This window comes from Neodiprion pinetum, chromosome 2 (assembly GCF_021155775.2).
Source record: "Neodiprion pinetum isolate iyNeoPine1 chromosome 2, iyNeoPine1.2, whole genome shotgun sequence".
Lineage (NCBI taxonomy): Eukaryota > Metazoa > Arthropoda > Insecta > Hymenoptera > Diprionidae > Neodiprion > Neodiprion pinetum.
The window spans coordinates 38,452,948-38,471,439 of NC_060233.1; the positions used below are offsets into that span (position 1 = coordinate 38,452,948).

Consider the following 18,492-nt stretch of genomic DNA (forward strand, 5'->3'; position numbering starts at 1 on the left):
TTAACTGCAGCGCAATACAGTAGGTATCCTGAATATCTCCATGAACCGAGCCATGGTGTATGGCAGAACTATGTTTATAAGCAGGCTCGTAGTAACCGTAAGGCTTATAGAAACGCTATAGCTTTAGGCCTTCGAGATTTTCGGCTCTTCATTTCACAACATCAAATTTTTTTAAATTGTACCTGGATTTTCAAAAACTCGGGTATTTCAACTCCTAATCTTTAACCAATAAAGGCTCGTATGAATATCAATGTCTCACTGCAATCCGATTCGGAAGAATTTCCTACATACAGTTCATAGATTTACAAATTACCGTAAACTGCTCATTTTTCCATAATATGACAAGAAAATTTAAATGATTCACATTTGTTGAGCATAGAGAGTGAAATCGCTCGTGATTCAGATTTCGAAAATGCAAAAGACGATTTTGCCAGCCTTAAGGCGCGAAAAAAACTATAAGGTAATACAAAATGTACAATACTATTATATACAAAACTTAATTACATAAGAGAAATATTATAATAAAACGTTTTTCTCAACCTTAGTCGATTTAATTTTCTTTCTGCATTTTTTAAATTTCCAACCGATCGGACCATCTTGCAGGACAGATATTCGGCCTTTTTTTGTAGAGCAGCCTTAGGTTTCGTGCACCCTTAATCCGGACCTGTCTATAAGCAACGAACTCTCCATGCTGCATTATATGTGCAGCTACTCGCGACGTGAAGCTGCACACCTGACTGTGAGTTGGACCTTTTGTCGCTACACTCTTTCCCCAATAAGCTCTCCTTTATTCGAACATTAAGGAGCAATGACGCTTTTGTTGCACCTTTAACCTAACCCTTTAACGGGTTCTCCTGGTTACTTTCAATAAATCTTTCGCTGAAACCGTCATTTCCTGTCGGTTTGTAAGAGTTAAGGAGGGACTCGGATGAAATTTCGATAATAGCGAGATTTTTGTTTTTGAAATGAATAAAAAATATGTTATCACAAATTCCTTGCAGCAAAATTTAAATTATGTTAGTGCGTATTCTGAAAATAAATTTCAAACTCCTGCGATGAAAATATATGCGCAACGAACTTTTGGCAGAAAATTTCCAGCGTACCGCTGCTAATGTTTGATCATTGCGAATATTTATTTATTTCAAAAAGGAAAGTTTAAATTTAAGTTAAAGGAAGTTTCATTTGTTTATAGCTCGCGATTCATATATAAATCACATACTTTTGACCGGAAAAAATTCTTCTCCCACCACGAATATTGAGATTCGAAATTTTGCGAAGTACCTTAAATAATGAAAGATTTGTTTGCGCACTTTAGACGATTTTAAACATAATTTATTTGTCTTACTGTAACATTTTCAACAGTACAGTATCGCGTAAGAATATTGAAAAATATGTGGAAAAATTTACTGGGTACGATAACCGATCCAAGTACATGTAATCAATAAAAACCACAGTAATTCCAACCGTTGCGCAACCGAGAAGGAAGTTTAATGAGTCACGATTATTAATCTGTCCCAAGCACGCGAGTTTTATTACAAACTACAAAATTTTCTAACTCCGCTTTAGACGGCTACCCTCGGAATCCTGATTTAAAAATCAATTTTCCTTACATATTGTTTTCACATTTACTCAATCGTAATTCGATATAATGCATAAAGAATAATACAGATTTAATTGCGCCCGTCCAGCCAGCGTTAAAATTATATCTGATTTCGGCTAGAAATTGAGTCGATTATATGTTCCGAAATTTATTGAACACCGAAGAATATCCTCCTGTCCAAATATTAAACTTTCACAATTTCAATTCCATGTCCAAAAATCGGTGTTATTTCCATTTCGCGAACTGGCAAAGGAACGGAGGATTTTCAAACAGAATAGAACACGGTCACGTGACGCCATCGCAGGGCTCCGATTGGCCGGTGGATCTCGAATCAGGCGCGGCAACGTGCCATCTATCAGGATCGATACATTTCGAGGTCTCGCACGTGGGTATAAGCGGCGAAGCGTGGATTAAACAGAGAAACCTGATTAAACACGGAACGAACGAAGTATCGATAGGCGGCGCCATCGGTGGCTAGTATACATACGTTTACATCCGAGTGTCTGGCGGTCGCCGATGTCTGTTAAATCGGTGTTAGATGTCGTTATAGTTTAGGCGAACATAATGTGGGCATTCAGCGATATTACGAGTGCAACGCTCGCGCTTTTCTCCTGCCTTATGGTGAGTTAAAATGAAAAATGTGGGGTCTCGGTTTCTCCCTAACTCGCCAAAGGTACGGGGAATGCAACAGTCATGGGAAGCTGTCACATGAATTCCGGGTTCCGGGCCGATGATCAGCTCTTGGCAATTCCAGGATCTCGGATTTCCCGTCGCAATAGTGATGCCTTTATTTACTTTGTCGTGGTTGTCTTTCTCCACTGTCTAACGTCATCATTCTGTCATAACCTAAAAACACATTCTAACCTTGAAAATCAGGCTCGGCAGTAAACTTTTCGCATATACAGCTACGCTTCGACCGGTTGCTGGTCACGTGGCTGGACCTGATTATCATATCATTTTTATGCAGACATGCCGAGTCTTTGCTATTTTTGCTTAGGCCCTATCGCTTCCCATCGTCGATCGATGAACACAGTGTTTGCGGTCCTAATTATTTTATGTTTAACTTGAGCAACGAGAAACTTCTCGTTACAATAACAGTCGTAATGATTTTGTCGTCTTCAATGTTATAGGTACAGCTGTTGTTCAGACCTGTGGATGGCGGTGCAGTTCCACTTACGCAGGGTAACATTGATATGACTTTAGGTAAGATGTTATCTTATTTTCATATCATTGATAATCTCGGCAGCTTCTTGCTCAACTAGATTGCAATACTGTATTATGCGCCAATGTAATGCGAGGCAAATGTTGATTTATAGATTGTTAAAACTTTACTACATGTCTCTTTGTTAGACATATTCTTGCCAAGTCTTACCCAATGAAATTTCACAACCAATGCTGAAGATTCGTATTTATTGATTCTTTGTGGCTCAGTCCCAAATATCAATATATGTAAAACTAACAATAGCAATTACAAAGGAAAGCTCCAAAGTTTAACTTTTCAGGTCTGAAGTATCCAGGAAATTTCTAATGTGAAAGTATCTAAGAATTCTAATTCGTATCTTACGACTCCACTGCATAATATACACCACTTCATCCTCATTTATTCATTACAGCATCCAATGAATTAGTCTTTATCAACTTTTACGCGGAATGGTGCCGGTTCAGCAGTATGCTGGCTCCGATATTCGATGAAGCAGCTGACAAAGTAGCTGCAGAATTTCCCGACGCTGGGAGAGTTGTAATGGGAAAAGTGGATTGTGACTCTGAATGTGAGTATGGAGAGACAAAAGATTAATTTGGAATGCAGCCATGCTAATTCCATTCCTTGAACAAATTTTCAACGTCATATTAAAACTGTGGCTGCAGTTTGACATATCTTTTGGTTTTGGTATGAAACATACCAAATAAATTAGAATGTCGCAGTATGAATCTTATTATTGTTCATTTTATGAGTATTTCAAGACGTTACTTGAATGAATAGATTTTCAATTCTTTTCTAAATAAAATGTACCGTATTTTTTCATTAGCCTCCGTTGCATCAAGGTTTCACATCACAAAGTATCCAACATTGAAAGTGATAAGAAATGGGCAGCCGACGAAGCGAGAATACAGAGGTCAGCGTTCGACAGAAGCATTCGTACAATTTGTGAGGAAGCAGCTTGAGGATCCTATCAAAGAATTCTTCGAGCTTAAGGAGTTGAATGAACTCGACGATAAGAAGAGAATGATTATTGGGTACTTTGACAGAAAGGATGTTCCGGAGTACCAGATGTTCAGGAGAGTTGCAACCAACTTGAAGGATGATTGCCAATTCCACGTCGGCTTTGGGTAAGTCGATGCTTGACGAGTTTTTGACTTATTTTGTAGATGATTGCATACAGGGTATTCGCTAGTAAACTTGATGTGTTCTAAAGTTGAAAATACTGATCCAAATAATGCGTTGATGAAAGTTGACTCACGCAACCATCTTGTATATATATATATGTTTTTTCTTGTCAAACTGATGTTGATTCTGCCGCAGAAGCTTTTCCTACATTTGTGCAAGCATGATAGTTATGCATTTGTTTTCTGCAGTTTGTCACACTATTTTATACGGAATATTGCAATTTTGTCTACGGTGTAGATTACAGCATATCGTAACTTGTTACAACATCCAACTGTTGCTTTCATCGTTGTATGAGATAATGACAGATACATGGAAACGAGAGGTTTGTTAGCAGGTATGCAGACAGTAGATGTTTGTGTGAGAGTATAAACAAGTAACATCATTTCCTCTCTATATGATGTGTTTGTCTGTCTATATGTGTGCTGCTTTTCGTTAGCAAAAACATTACAATCATCTAAAGACCTTATTCTCGCCGCTGTTTTTGATGTTCAATTAATAATACTGTTATTGTTTGATCTGACAAGCCCTTGCTACAATCAAAGCTGTGAATTCGGACAGCTTTTTAATTTGGTGTAAGTAATATAATATTTCATAACCATTTGTACGTATGTATTTGCTATTGCTCATTGCTTCTCCTTCCTCTTTATATTTCTGTGTATGTTTTCGTATCACACCAATTTTATGATATATGTTTCCTGTATGAGCTAATTTTGTTCAAAGATACAGTCTGTGATTAACATACGATTTTTTTCAACAGTTCCATGCATTTAGCCTGCGGATTGAATTGCCTTTCGTTACGCTAACTCCCTGTAAAAAATTATGCGAAAAGTTTCAAACCCAATCTGATTGATAACGAGCAGTGAAATCACGTGTGATTGGTTTTGAAAGTAAATTTTGGTCTGGTTCGGAGATATTCTCGATTGTGAAAGCATTTTTTTGTCGTTTTGATCATGTGATGTATCTCTTAATTTTTATATGGTTTTTCCACAATCTTTTACTTGCAGTAGTTTGTAACTCAAGATAACACTAATCGCTATCAATCCCAGCTTCAAGAAAAGCCTGATAAAATATAAATATAAACATTCGCAATTATGAAGTAACATGTTCTTATGTTTTCCTTGTGTTACACCAACAGGAAATTATGAACATCATTAACGTTACTAGTAAATTTCATTTAGCAAATATCTTAATGAATTTTAAGTCAAGTCGTATATCATCAGTATGTTACTGTAGAAGGCTGTATTTGGATATATTGCATTCAATCTTCTGAGTTGAAAAATGTTTTACACTGTAAAAAGTGCAAACCCTTTAATCATTATCTTCAGAAGCGCCAGTGCAGCAATGCATCCGCCAGGTCAACCCATAATTGTGTTCCGATCTGACAAAGCATTGTCAAACGACGACGATGAGACATACAAAGGCAGTATGACTACTTTCGACGAATTGAACATCTGGGCACAAGAAAAATGTGTCCCGCTAGTGAGAGAAATCACATTTGAGAATGCAGAGGAATTAACAGAGGAGGGTCTGCCGTTCCTGATACTTTTCCACAAACCCGACGACACGGAGAGTGTCAAGGCTTATAAAGACATTATTTCCGGATCGCTGATTAATGAGAAACGTAATTAAAATTGCAGTAAATTTTCTTAGCGCGAAATTTGGTCTACACTTTACATAATGAATGTTTGTTGTTTTGTTTTTTGTTTTGTTTTTTTTTTTTTTCACTTTTCCAGAGAGCATCAATTTCTTGACAGCTGACGGTCTGAAGTTTGCGCACCCTCTTCATCATCTGGGAAAGAGTACCTCAGATCTGCCGCTGATAGCAATAGACAGTTTTAGACACATGTATTTGTTCCCAAATTTCCAGGACATATTTCAGCCTGGAAAACTGAAGAGTTTCTTGCAGGACTTGTACTCTGGAAAATTACATCGCGAGTTTCATTATGGTCCTGATCAATCCGATCAGGAGGATACTAATCAAATAAGTGGCCAAGTGAAAGTACCAACTACACCCCCAGAATCAACCTTCAAAAAATTAGCACCCAGCAAAAACAGGTACACTCTACTAAGAGATGAACTATAAGTATGTCTGTGAATTTTTTTCAATCATTATTTAAAAGAAGCTTAAATCTGTAAGTGAGATTTGAAGGGTTGTACGGTTTACTGCTGGTCGATGTAGGGATCACGGAATTTTTCGTAATTTTTATATCAGGTGGAAAAACGGTTGGTAATTATCGTTTCTCTACAATGTTTATAAGATGAAAATGGAAAACAACTAAAGTGAAAACAAAATAACACCAAAGTTCACCCATTTTTTTTTTTTTTTTTTTATGAACCCTAAATCCACGCGATGTAAATAGATAGATGAATACGTCTATGTCTGAGCCGTTATTTTGTCAAATCACCATATCGCAAAACACAATTACCCTGATAAGTTTATTTTATTTCAATCGTTTTAATCAGATTCTTGCACAAAGGTTCGACATTTGAAGATATTATCTATAATTTGTACAAATACATAGTACAATAGGTTTATGTATACAGAAATTATTATCTGCCACTGTAAAAGTAAGCTTCTTAGGCCTGATGATTATAGTAAAACGTAAAATGAGCTTTGTTGTGATTGTTACTTAAATAATTCGCGAATTAAGACAATGATGAAGAAATGGAAGAAGAAAGTAAATCAAGAAATTGGATCATTTTTCATATTTAAATATGATAACTTGGTGGTGAAACAATACTGTTTACAACCTATGTTAAACGAAGAATAAACACCTTGTAGAAAATGTAAGAAAACAGTATTATAGGCTCTGTGAAACCTATAATATGTAAATTAATTGTAAAATATATTAAGAAATTCAAAGCGAGGCAAACGAAAATTGAATAAAAAAATTTTAACAAAATAAATTTAACGAAAAATAGAAAGATTCAAACATTTTTACGAACATACAATACGTAATGTAAATGAGCACTTAATCCAAGAATTCACATTAATAGTTTGATACCAATTACTCGTAGTGTTTGTACTATACGTGATCTTGAAACGCTTCCGAGGTCTTTCTAAACTATACAACGGGAAAATGATGAAGCACAGTATGTGATTAATTTGAAATTGTTATTTCCCTCTTCTCTTCGCGAGGTTTCATTCTTCCCGGGATGTTTGAGCAAGCATTCCATTGGTAGAGAGGTAGATCGATGTTCGATTTAAATTTTTCTTTTTTTATTTCAACCCTGACACAATAATATATCTGTCACTGGATGATGATAATAACTTGAATGTTATTAATATTGATAACAATTATAATAATAAATAATTCTTCTAAGTCAAAGTATTGATGTATAATTTTCGTTCACACGATAACAATATATCGAGAGTGGTAAACAACTTGGAAAAATCAATCGGAGGAAATGTGCGGGGTTCTAAAAACAGAGATAAAGTGAGAGAGAGAGAAACGATGTTCGGGTGATTCCATTATAAAATGGCTGTATTTATAGAGATAATTCTATACATGTACATATGCAATATTGCACGTTCACCATTTTCTTTTTTCGCCTTATTTTTCGGGTTTTTTTTTTTTTTTCGCAATGTTATTTTCTTTTACATATGCCATGCTATAATCTTACATTATTGAATAACACGTAACATGTTTTACATACACGGAACACCACACATACGGCTTCACTCTCGCCTGAACTTCCAATGTTTCCATCAAATTTTAACCACCCTTCTCACAACGAAACGTGTCATTTATTTTCACCACGATGCGAATTCGGCAAAATTCTCTTTTACTGTAATAAATTGTTACACTTATGTTTTGATTGCGCGGTTTGAATCGGATTTTTTATTCCCTTCTTTCTCTCTCTAAATCTCACTTTTGATAAATGAATATTCGTTCACACCTCGATATCACAGATAAAATAAATTCTAGACCGTATCGTAGATCGATTTTATCCTGAGAAAATAAATTGATGAAAATTGATGCAAATAGCTGAATAACGGCGATGTACATGCTCACGAAATCTAGGTTAACATTAAACAATAAACATTGCTTAATGCGTGTCATGGCTGCCGTGTTTTTCCACTTCGCGAGTTTGGATCTCGCCTTCTCTGCGGCGATTTCGAATTTTCCGATGAAGCAAAGCTTCGCTGATTCCCCGTTTACTGCAGAGTCGAAAAATGTCTATTTTATGATATTCCAAAGGTGTGATCGACATTTCTTCGCTACCGAAATCACGACACCCTGTTTGCCCCGTATTGCGCAATTATGACCACGTTTCGTCGTAGATTACTACATGCATACGTGTTTTGACATATAATAATTATTTAAATGTTTACTTTAGAAAATGTAACGTTACAAACGTTATTACAACCTTTCAGAAGTAAAAATATAAATAAATATTTCTATGCATACATTTTGTATATAACATATATATTTGTTTTTTTATTGCCGCCCGCATGGCAATATTGCGCTTACTTTTCCCTTCTTTTTTTTTTTTTTTTTCCTCATGCATTTCGTTTTCGTTTCAATTTCGAATAACAATTATACACTTCATATATACGTTGCACGATTTCTTCGCGCCGTTATCACTATATAGGTATTATGTAGTTTCAGAATTTGTAACGCTAAATTGATTCCGCTTACACCTTTTAGGATATTTTTACGTCTCTCCCTTTACATAAGCACGAGACCTGCGGTCGGCCTTCCCGGCTGATTCATATATGGTATATAATTCGTGTACATACCTATATGTATTATATTTACCTACACAGTTCCGCTTCTACGTGACTTGTACTCGATTAATTGAATAATGAAAGACATTTCCTTATTATAATTATTATTTATCAACATTCACCATATGTTCCGGTCGCAATATATTTATGTATAGGTAACATTATTTAGCATTGTTATTAATTTCCATCTTATTTACTTTTTTTTTTTTTTTTTTCATTTTATTACTCATTATTTTAGTGTATTTACGCGATCGTCGAAATGGAAGGAATGACCCATCAAATCAACGATTAATTTTCCTTATTATAAATCATGTATATAATCAACGCTTCCAGATAACAACACTGTTTCTTTTTTCGTGCTATCTGCAATTTGAGTATTTTTAGAGAATTCACACGGTTTTGCGAAGCAAAGCCGAGTGCTTGGATATCATATTTGGTTGAAAAACAAATCAAAGTTACAGGTAATTATTGATACAACTTGTTCCGATCACTATAGATGATCGTTTATTTAGTATGATTTTTTTAGTCAATAAAATTTTTACGCAAATAATTAAATACTGAATTCCCGATGTCGTGGTAAACGATTACTCTTGACGATAAAAACTATTCATGGCTTATCCAAGTATATAAATGTACGTATGTAGCTACCCGAACACTATGCAATCACTTGTGTGTATAATATACATACATGTTGTGTAGTGTACATATTTATAGAAACATACAGTAATAATTTATTTATATTTCTTTGAATTTTTATTTATTATTTAAAACTCGGTGTTCCTTTCGGAAACAGTTATGATGAATGATCGTTCTCTTATTTACTAATCGATTACAAATATACGCGAATTGCATATTGTCTATAACATGCGCAAATATGATAAGCCTATACGTATGAACGCATTCAGCCTATGCAAATGATCTCGTCAATTGAATTGCCATATTGAGAAACTATTTGCAAACGACCGCTTCGCGTACTTAGCATACAATTTCACATTCAACAATAACGGTATACATGCCAGGTATGTATTATATTATTATTCTATGCATCTGTATAGTACATAACGATTAATCAATTCGCTAATAATAATAATAACAATAATAATAAAAATCATTGGTTCATCATAATGTTATATATAAATATATATATAGAGGTACTATACTGTTTGATTAATGTTGTATTAAAACCTTGTTGTTGTTGTTGTCGTTTTTTTTTTCAATTACGTCGGTCATCGACTGTTTGATGATTAAATAATTCCTTTTGGTTTTCCAATTCCTCTCCTTTCAATAATTTATTTCGCTCATTTAATCTCAAATCGCTTTGGCATAATCTCATCTAAGGAATTATTTCAGATTAGAAGCCTTGAGCGTGTTTTTATTTTATAAAATAACGTTGTACACTTGCGGTACCCAATATTTTTCGACGATCGTAGAAGTGGAGTTTTTCGTGATAATCGAATCATTATTACCTAATATTAGACAAGCAAGTTCCTGGAATTTAAATTACAACAATGTCATTCCGTTTTATTTATTTTTTTCTCTGTCAATCACGCGAGTAAATAGTATTCAACTTCTGATCAGGATTTCGGCGTTATTTGTAATGACGCGACGAGCTTGGATCGTTTCGCACTTTTTCTGACTCCATCCTTCCGTCTTGTATAATTGCCTTGTCGTTTTCCTCGATTGTCACTGAGGTATATTCAATTTCAGGTAACCTTGTCGTATATGATTTTTTTCACCGTGATATTTCCGTGATTGTGATAAACACCTCAAAACGACTTCAAAGTCGCGGTACTTGTACCCATCAGCAAGTAGTTTTGCGACCCTTGCAATTACTTAGCCACAGATTTTTAAAATAATAATAATGCCGTGTCGCATTCGAAAGCTGTGATTGGCAGTAAAGGCGAATTGAGAATCGCGTTAAAACGAGAGACACGAGCCCAACTGTTTTATAAAAAATATAATTTAAAACGGAAGACCTCAATCATACATAATGAATACACCGTAAACCGTATAGTAATATGAATTCAATGTATGACACGCTGTACTCGTCATTAATTTTTTGTATGATAACTGCGTGATAACGATATAACTCACAATGAATGGATAGCCAATAACAGTAATAAAAAGGGAACTTGATATTACAGAATTGCGCGTAACAATTGAACGCACATTCCATAAAATATGCCTAAAAATTTGTTAAATATCGGCGTGCGCTCGCAATCAACAATCTATATAAAAATACATTTTTCGGTCAGATTGCGACAGTGAAATTATGCTTTACATTTCTGAATTATCAGTGTTACGAAATATTATAACTAAGTCGTAATGCTTAGGCCAAGAAAACCTTAGTTCGAAGCGTTTCAAATTATGTGGTATAAGAATCGTCGATACGTCCTGTGTCGCCGTTTATCTGAGACTACAACTGAACAAATTGCATTCAGCGAAAAATTCGTAAAGGCAAGCACTGAAAGCGAAGTTCAGTCATTTGAAAACGGTAGATTTGTGTTTTCGGGAACAATGTTTTATCGGTTATCCCATTATTCGAAAATCGGAGAAAATATTGCAGTAAGAAAAAATTTTGATTTGCAAAAAAAAAAAAAAAGAAATATTTCTTTCTTTGTGTTATTATAATATACATACATCACTATAGGTACATGTAATAATATGATGATGTTAGCATCATTATAATACACACATCGTGATCACCGAGGGAAAACTTTGGATAGAATTGGTTAAACCGTTAAGGTATTGTCTTTGGGACGTTATGAATTACTATTTGAGTGATTTATGATCGTTTATGTTTCTTAGAATTTTCATTTTTTTTCGTCTCATTGTTTTCTTATTTCTTTTTTAGTTTTCATTTTTTCTCTTCGTAGTAGTTACACCTAATAATTATGCAAGGCTTCAGGCCTTCTTAATATACGTAATATTGTTTGTATAATATATATCTCTTTTTCTTCACTTTGCACGAACGTAAAATAGCATCTACAACAAAACTAGCCGAACAGGATCTCGCCTTGGCGATATTTCCATACATAATGCAGTAGGTATACAATTAATATCATCGGGCAAAATTGAACGCCGTACACATACATATTTTATATACCTACGTACAGATGTTTTGGAAATAAATCTATCAACACATTATTGTCTAATATCTATATAAAATTTGAACAGTATCAACATTACAGGTAATATATTATATGTGTATATGTACGTGAAGGTATGTGTTTGTATTATATATGTATATGTAATACGCTCTGGCAATTCTTTACCATGTTATATTTGTATGGATGTATTATATACGATATGGATCCCCGTATTATAATACATACATTTATATTTTTTGAGAAAGCAATAATTCCTTAAAAATTATATAGGTATAATTATGCTGTCATCGTATCCGTATCATGTATGTAGTAATTATGGCGGCATATATGTACCTATAGTAACAAATTGAAAGGAATTGAAATATGATCGTAAATTCGGGCCAACGCTTAAACGCTTATGCATATTTAGAACGTACAACATTTTCTGTCGTATATTAATTCAATTACATGTTATACATATAATTTTCCTTTCCGCATGTTATTCTTTGTTCGAATAATTATAGTCGAGATGAAACTGGGATCAATGAATATGTCAGAGATGTCATTGTTGATGTGCCCATCTATATTATTGAATAAATTTCGTCAAACGCGTGTGTTTTAGCTGAATTTACAGATACTCTGTATAACCGAGGACGAGAAGTTTAAAATTTTGAAAATAACGCTCTGCTCTTCAACGTTTCGTTTCATTTTCTATTTCTTTTCTTCCCCTTTTTTGGAAAATTGCTACAGTTGCAATCAACGTACTTATGTCAATAATTATAGTGATAGTAATGATAATTAGGCGTACAAGGTATTAAACGTGCGATGTGAATAATTGTAAATTTTAATCACGTAACGATATAGCATTATATAGGGTATTTGATACGCTAACCGAAGCTCAGTTGATTGTTTTAGGAGCAACCTTGTTTTCAATATTATATAATATATACTATATCAACTATATAGCTTAAAAATCTTACGATAAGTATATCGAAAATTATACGGTATATAATATAAGCTTAATTATACAATTTAATATCATTTCAACACTTTTCCTGCATTATTATACGCGCCTCGGACTTCGTTATATGTATAATATTCATAAAATTAGGTTAACTATACAGCGTGTTACAAATATAACATAAAATTGATCAATTCTTCAGTATAATTGCCGTGCAGGAATTCAATTGCAGACGTCCGTTATACATATATATTATATATATATATTATGGCTGAAACAGACGCTCCTAATTGCCTGTCGCTATATGCGTGTATGCGAAATGACCGATATTCGATTTAGAACTTTCGGAACTGTTTCTCAAGGCAACTTAGTCACCTTGAAAAACGGATAATTTTCCAGTAAATCAAGTTTCTTCAATTGAGGGGCGATTCTTTTCTCTTATAATTCTGCTCTCTCGTTTTTCGAGTCTAAAGCATGCACGGTATACTTCGCGTTGTTGTTGAAAACACTTTACGTGGGAAAAATGATCAACCACCTCTTGCGTGATTCTATATTACAACCCTATCGATCATTTGGGTCTTTCATCTCTGTGTACACAAACCGTGGCGGTAATGTTAATGTAAAACTCGATTTGATTTTAGAACGAACGCTTACATTAGGCCCGCAACAAATTGGCTGCGTTATATCGTAACGTATGGTAATAATATAAATACGGTATAATTGAACGTGTTGATAATTTAGGTATCGTAAACAGGAACGTAACTCGTCGTAAGATTGAAGTCCTTTTTTTATTATAATATACCAACGCGAATTTTCGCCGGTGTCATGTGATTCTCAAAGCGCCAATTTCGTATCCTGAACCAAATTCACTCCCGTAACCTAGCTTCTTTGTGATCCGCTTTCCAATGCCGTTGTCCTGATCCTTATTCTCCCCACCGCAGTCTTCTAGTCGGTCCTATTTTGGTCTCCTTCCGATTTTCCGAAACTAATTCTTTGAAGTCAGAATTGTCACGAATTCTAAACAATAACAAGCCATTTTATCGTCAGAACTAATGAAACAAACCCTTTGAAATTTTCGCATCTATCGATGTTTCTTACATTTTAAAATATTGTACGGTATCATTAATTTTGCAAGCAACATTTTTCACCCCTCGCTATATTCACCTTCGTAGTTCACCATTCCGTCACCGTCAAGGTCAGCTTCCTTGATCATATCGTCAACCTCTTCTTCCGAGAGTTTTTCGCCAAGATTCGTCATCACGTGTCGTAATTCCATCGACGAAATGAGCCCGTCGTTGTTCTTATCGAATACCCTGTAGCAGAGGTGAACAGGTCAAAAAAATTCACAAACATATTAACAAATAAATAGTCCAGCGGCTGTTTAGCAGCTGATATGCGACGTCGAATAAATCACGCGTATATTTTTTTCACCCCAGTTTTTTATTTATTTATTAATTCTTTTTTTAATACGAACATGATGTACAAGGTATACGCGATATAAAGATCGCGAACCATGATTCGGCTGCACCAGCTGGCCTGGTCGTATTTACAACTTGGACCCCTGGAATAAAGCGCGCGTTTCGTTCTTAAAATTCCGAAAGTTCAATTTCGAGGCTTCGGATAAAAATGGAGCTTTTGATATCGTATTACAATCGTCGCATTGTACATACCTGAACGCCTCGCGCAGTTCGTCCTCGCCCTCGGCTCCCTTCATTTTTTTCGACATCATCTGCAGAAACTCGTTGAATTCGATGGTTCCATTGCCGTCCTGATCCACCTCGTTCACCATGTCCCGCAGTTCCGTTTCTGTAATAGCAAAAAGCAGACAAGATCAGGCGATATTTTAAACTTGCGTATATAATTCAGATCCGAATCGTGCTGAGTTGAAGAATAGAAAAAAAAGGGGGTGAAAAAGCGGCTGACGCTACCCTGTGACTCTGTCTTACGTCTTCGCATACCATCCTGAATCCCGAATTATACAAGGTCGCGGCTATGTTGCCGGCGTTTTAAAAATGCGTTAATGACGCGGCAGACGTCGTTTGTATGTACATAAAAAATGTACACGTTTCAGGAAGAAACAAAGCTTAACGAGCTCGCCGTCGCTCGAGCTTCTTTCTCTTCTCCGTTTCTCCTTCGTCCCTGGATTCCAGTTCGGAATAACGATCTGTATTGTATTTTTCATTTAAAAATACGCGAAAAGCTCTTTCGCTTCATTGTTTGTAACAAGATTATACATACCGCGAGCTGTTTAGTCTGAGAATGTGAAAAATCGTATCTTGCGCAGAATTTAAAGCCTGTACTATTATGTACATACCTATACCCGTGGTACATGTATATTACATACACTCTCCGTTAAACAACGGCTCTGTATAAGGGATATTTGTTTTCCCGCGAGGCGGGGGTGAAAGTGAAACGAAGCGAGATGAAAACGGGAAAAACGCGATCGGGAAAATCGCTTCGACGTACACCGTATCAGAAAAATATTCACGGTACCGCGAACACGCGTTTTGCGAGACTGCGGAATTGCGGAAGTCGGGTATGTGTTCCAAATTTCTTATAAGCATTTATCAATTTGCATCGGGAAATACTTCGGGCAGGAATCTCCCTCCCCCTCCCCCTCCCCCTCTAGTCTTTATTCCCTTCTCCAACTTCTGATAAGTTGCCTGAGCTTAATCGATCGATACCTGCGGGTGAAATTTACGGCGGGAATTGTGCTGCAGGAGGTATATAGGTATATATAGAAAGGAGACCTTATTTACGCGGAAATGCCGGACTAGGTTCTGCTTCTGAAGTATCATACGATTACAAGTGCCGAGATGTGAATCGTGCCAAAGTGCATTTTATCCCTTGTTGCAGGGAATCGTTAATTTTTTAAATCATCGCATTCTGGAACGCGTAATATTTCTGTTAAAATACCGAGTACGAGCAGTCAGGCTTGAATTCAAATCCACAAACTTCGTGTAATTGTTAATTCAACCAAGTCGTGATATTGTATCATGGATGAAAAATGATACGTTTCTATAATAAATTGCTCATTGTGTTCGAAGACAATAGCGAAAACTTTGATGAAAGACTCACCCGTCGGCCTCTGTCCAAGAGAACGCATAACGACACCGAGTTCAGCCATTGTAATTGTGCCATCCTCGTCCTTGTCGAAAAGCATGAACGCCTCTTTGAATTCTGAAACAGAATCGGTAGGCGATTCCTTGAAATCATAGTCATTGGTAAAATTTATTCGAGAAGTAACAAATGAATGGTTGGGAATTAAATTAGAGTAAAAAAATCAACGAACTGGGAGTGAGTTTGAACGAAACGGTTGAGCAACCGTCTCTGATTGGTCAGAGCCGTACTGACGCGTCGATCAGGAGCAGCGCGGGAAATTTGAACGGTGTAAAGAAAATTTCTAGGTTTTGGGACTGTTTCGCGCAACCGGAGACTCGAAATTGGATCAAATTCCGATTGTTACAACATATCTAAAGGGTACGCGCCCACATTCACACGGAGTAGCAAAAAATAACTATCGCGACAAATCGTGGCGCAAGTAATAGACACGAGATCGGGCATGAATCAAAGAAATAGAACAATATTACTGTCAACCAGCGAAGCTAGTAAACTCGAGACATGGAATATGGCTAGCGGCGACGGTGGATGTGGCCATGTAAGTATTGTCGTCGCGGCTTGCAGTCTGTCCAATTAATCACGCGGTACAAGTCGGGCACTTGGCCAGCTGCAGCCGTAAGGTATATACACACCAGGTCTTCCTGTCGTCGCGAAGATACGATGTGTGTCGCTGTGTCTTGCGGTCTACGTATGTAAAATCTTAATACCGATACCGTTCGAATGCCAAAAATGACATCTCTCTGTTGGTCAATTTACAACTTTACACGTCGCGCACTTCACTCGATCAACAATCTACGTTACAAGCATGTATATATGTATATTCGCGATGTATATTCACCGAACTTTTAAGCCGAGGAAAGCTTCGCGAGGTTTGTAATATATAGGTATATGAAAATAGAAGAAGAAAAAAAAAAAAAATGAGAGAACTTGCAGAAAAACGACTTACAGCCCCTGACCGTCTGGCCTCTCAATTTTCACTGACGTTCGTTTCGGCCCAACGTCTCTGCCGAATCGACTATAGGCCCCAAGATAAATCGCGGTATTATTCGAATCTCAAGAAATCTCATAAATAATATATTTCACAGCGTGCGCAGCCGTGGCGCCGCCAAATATCTCTTCAATTGATACAACGCACATTGCGAGGTCGCAACAGCGGTTATATATCATGAGTTTTACCCAAATCATTGATATATTATTCAGAGAGATACATTTATCCTCCGCTTATTTGTTAATTATCACTCGTTGATAATAGGCTTTGCCATCATTCCAGGGATTCGAGAACAGTTAGTTCAACAATCGTCGGACTTTGAGAGTCAGGGTAAAAAACTAGGGGGATTTCTATTTTTGACTAACTTTACGAAAGAAGCGGAAACGCAATTCGCAACTTCGTGTTTGATTTTCACTCGACGCAGCGAGCCTTGTGTGTCGTCGAAATTTATTTTCACAGCTGTATGTACACGCACGATATCACATTTGCCGATGGGAGTCGTCTACGATACTCGCCGCCCGACCAGTCGTCCTGCTTACCTCGCAAATTTGAAACACGAATTCCCAAACTCCGGATACACGATTTCGGTTCCTTAACTGACGATATTGCACGTTCAGTTTCTGTCGCCTCTACAGAGAACGAAGCGCAACGAAACTGTTTCGAAACCACGATGAATCACGCTTTACGCACCGAGAGCCGAACGAAAAATAATCACAGATTGTCAGTTTCGCGTGAAAAATGAAGAACCGTTAAACTCGTTGAGGACGTGTTCAAAGTCGTTATCGTTATATTTGACGTCAGTTTAAAACGCAACCTCGCTAAAAACGCTTCACGTTACTACGACATATTTCGTTACTTGCCTGTTAACCGAAATTCGAACATGTAGCCTACTCGTGTACTATTTTTCACGCAAAGTTTCTTCTCTCTAACAAGTGACAGATTTTGCAACGTCAAAATTAATTGGCGAAAGACGCGTCGATAGATGAATATTCACCTTTTCTATCAACAGGCTGTAGTAATAACGAATCTATAGAGCGAAACAGGAAGGCATAAATAAATCTTAACGACTGTTTGTCCGCATATCCTGCGATAAATTTGGTAATATATCCGTTCGATTAACGAGAAACTTTCATGGACTTTGCGCGTACATACAGGGACTATTATATGCTATGTTTATCAGAAAAAATCAGCCTTATGTATAAACTGTACGAATTTGATGACTTATTCCAACTATCGGTTCAGCGGTTCTGATATACTCGTCGAAAACCGTTTATTCCAATTACAGGTAAAAAATGAATGACACATATTTTGTTCAGCTCATGATTTTAATTTTATTTCTATCTATTCGAAATGTACTCGTATTTTCGATCATTATTATATTTCTCACGCACATTTCATACGAAGGATCGATAAAAATTCTACACAAAATATGCAATTTCTGCAAATCACAGGAGCGCAGAAAATCAACCATGCAAAATTATGCCTATGTACACAGGCATCATGGATGGCGCTTTGTGCAGAAAGTAGCATACGTATACATATATTATCTATGCCGCTTTCAGCATGCATATACATAAATATATCATATGTATACCATTCGACGTTCTGTTTTACAC

At 36.2% G+C, this 18,492-nt stretch overlaps 2 protein-coding genes across 8 annotated transcripts in view; one reads left to right on the forward strand and one right to left on the reverse strand.

Annotated features, from left to right (window-relative positions):
* The first annotated feature begins 1,988 nt into the window (after nucleotides 1–1,988).
* Nucleotides 1,989–8,149, forward strand: ERp44 (Endoplasmic reticulum protein 44). Of its 2 annotated transcripts, XM_046613774.2 has the most exons (7): nucleotides 1,989–2,221; nucleotides 2,731–2,803; nucleotides 3,214–3,369; nucleotides 3,628–3,928; nucleotides 4,511–4,558; nucleotides 5,312–5,607; nucleotides 5,720–8,149. In XM_046613774.2, exons 1-7 carry the CDS (start codon nucleotides 2,165–2,167, stop codon nucleotides 6,067–6,069), a joined length of 1,281 nt encoding a protein of 426 aa, XP_046469730.1. In that variant the 5' UTR covers nucleotides 1,989–2,164; the 3' UTR covers nucleotides 6,070–8,149. The 2 variants fall into 2 exon arrangements, with proteins under 2 accessions (XP_046469730.1, XP_046469731.1); XM_046613775.2 differs by lacking the exon at nucleotides 4,511–4,558 and having other exon boundaries at nucleotides 1,991–2,221.
* A 308-nt stretch (nucleotides 8,150–8,457) lies between these two features.
* LOC124213015 (calmodulin) overlaps nucleotides 8,458–18,492 on the reverse strand; it is a 107,879-nt gene continuing 97,844 nt past the window's right edge. For all 6 annotated transcript variants that reach the window (XM_046613781.2, XM_069133372.1, XM_069133373.1 and 3 more), the window contains 4 exons: nucleotides 15,847–15,948; nucleotides 14,439–14,574; nucleotides 13,933–14,081; nucleotides 8,458–13,785 (listed from right to left, as the gene is read on the reverse strand). In XM_046613781.2, coding sequence (XP_046469737.1) covers nucleotides 13,754–13,785; nucleotides 13,933–14,081; nucleotides 14,439–14,574; nucleotides 15,847–15,948 — 419 coding nt within the window. In that variant the 3' untranslated portion in view covers nucleotides 8,458–13,753. The remainder of the gene's footprint in view (nucleotides 13,786–13,932; nucleotides 14,082–14,438; nucleotides 14,575–15,846; nucleotides 15,949–18,492) is intronic.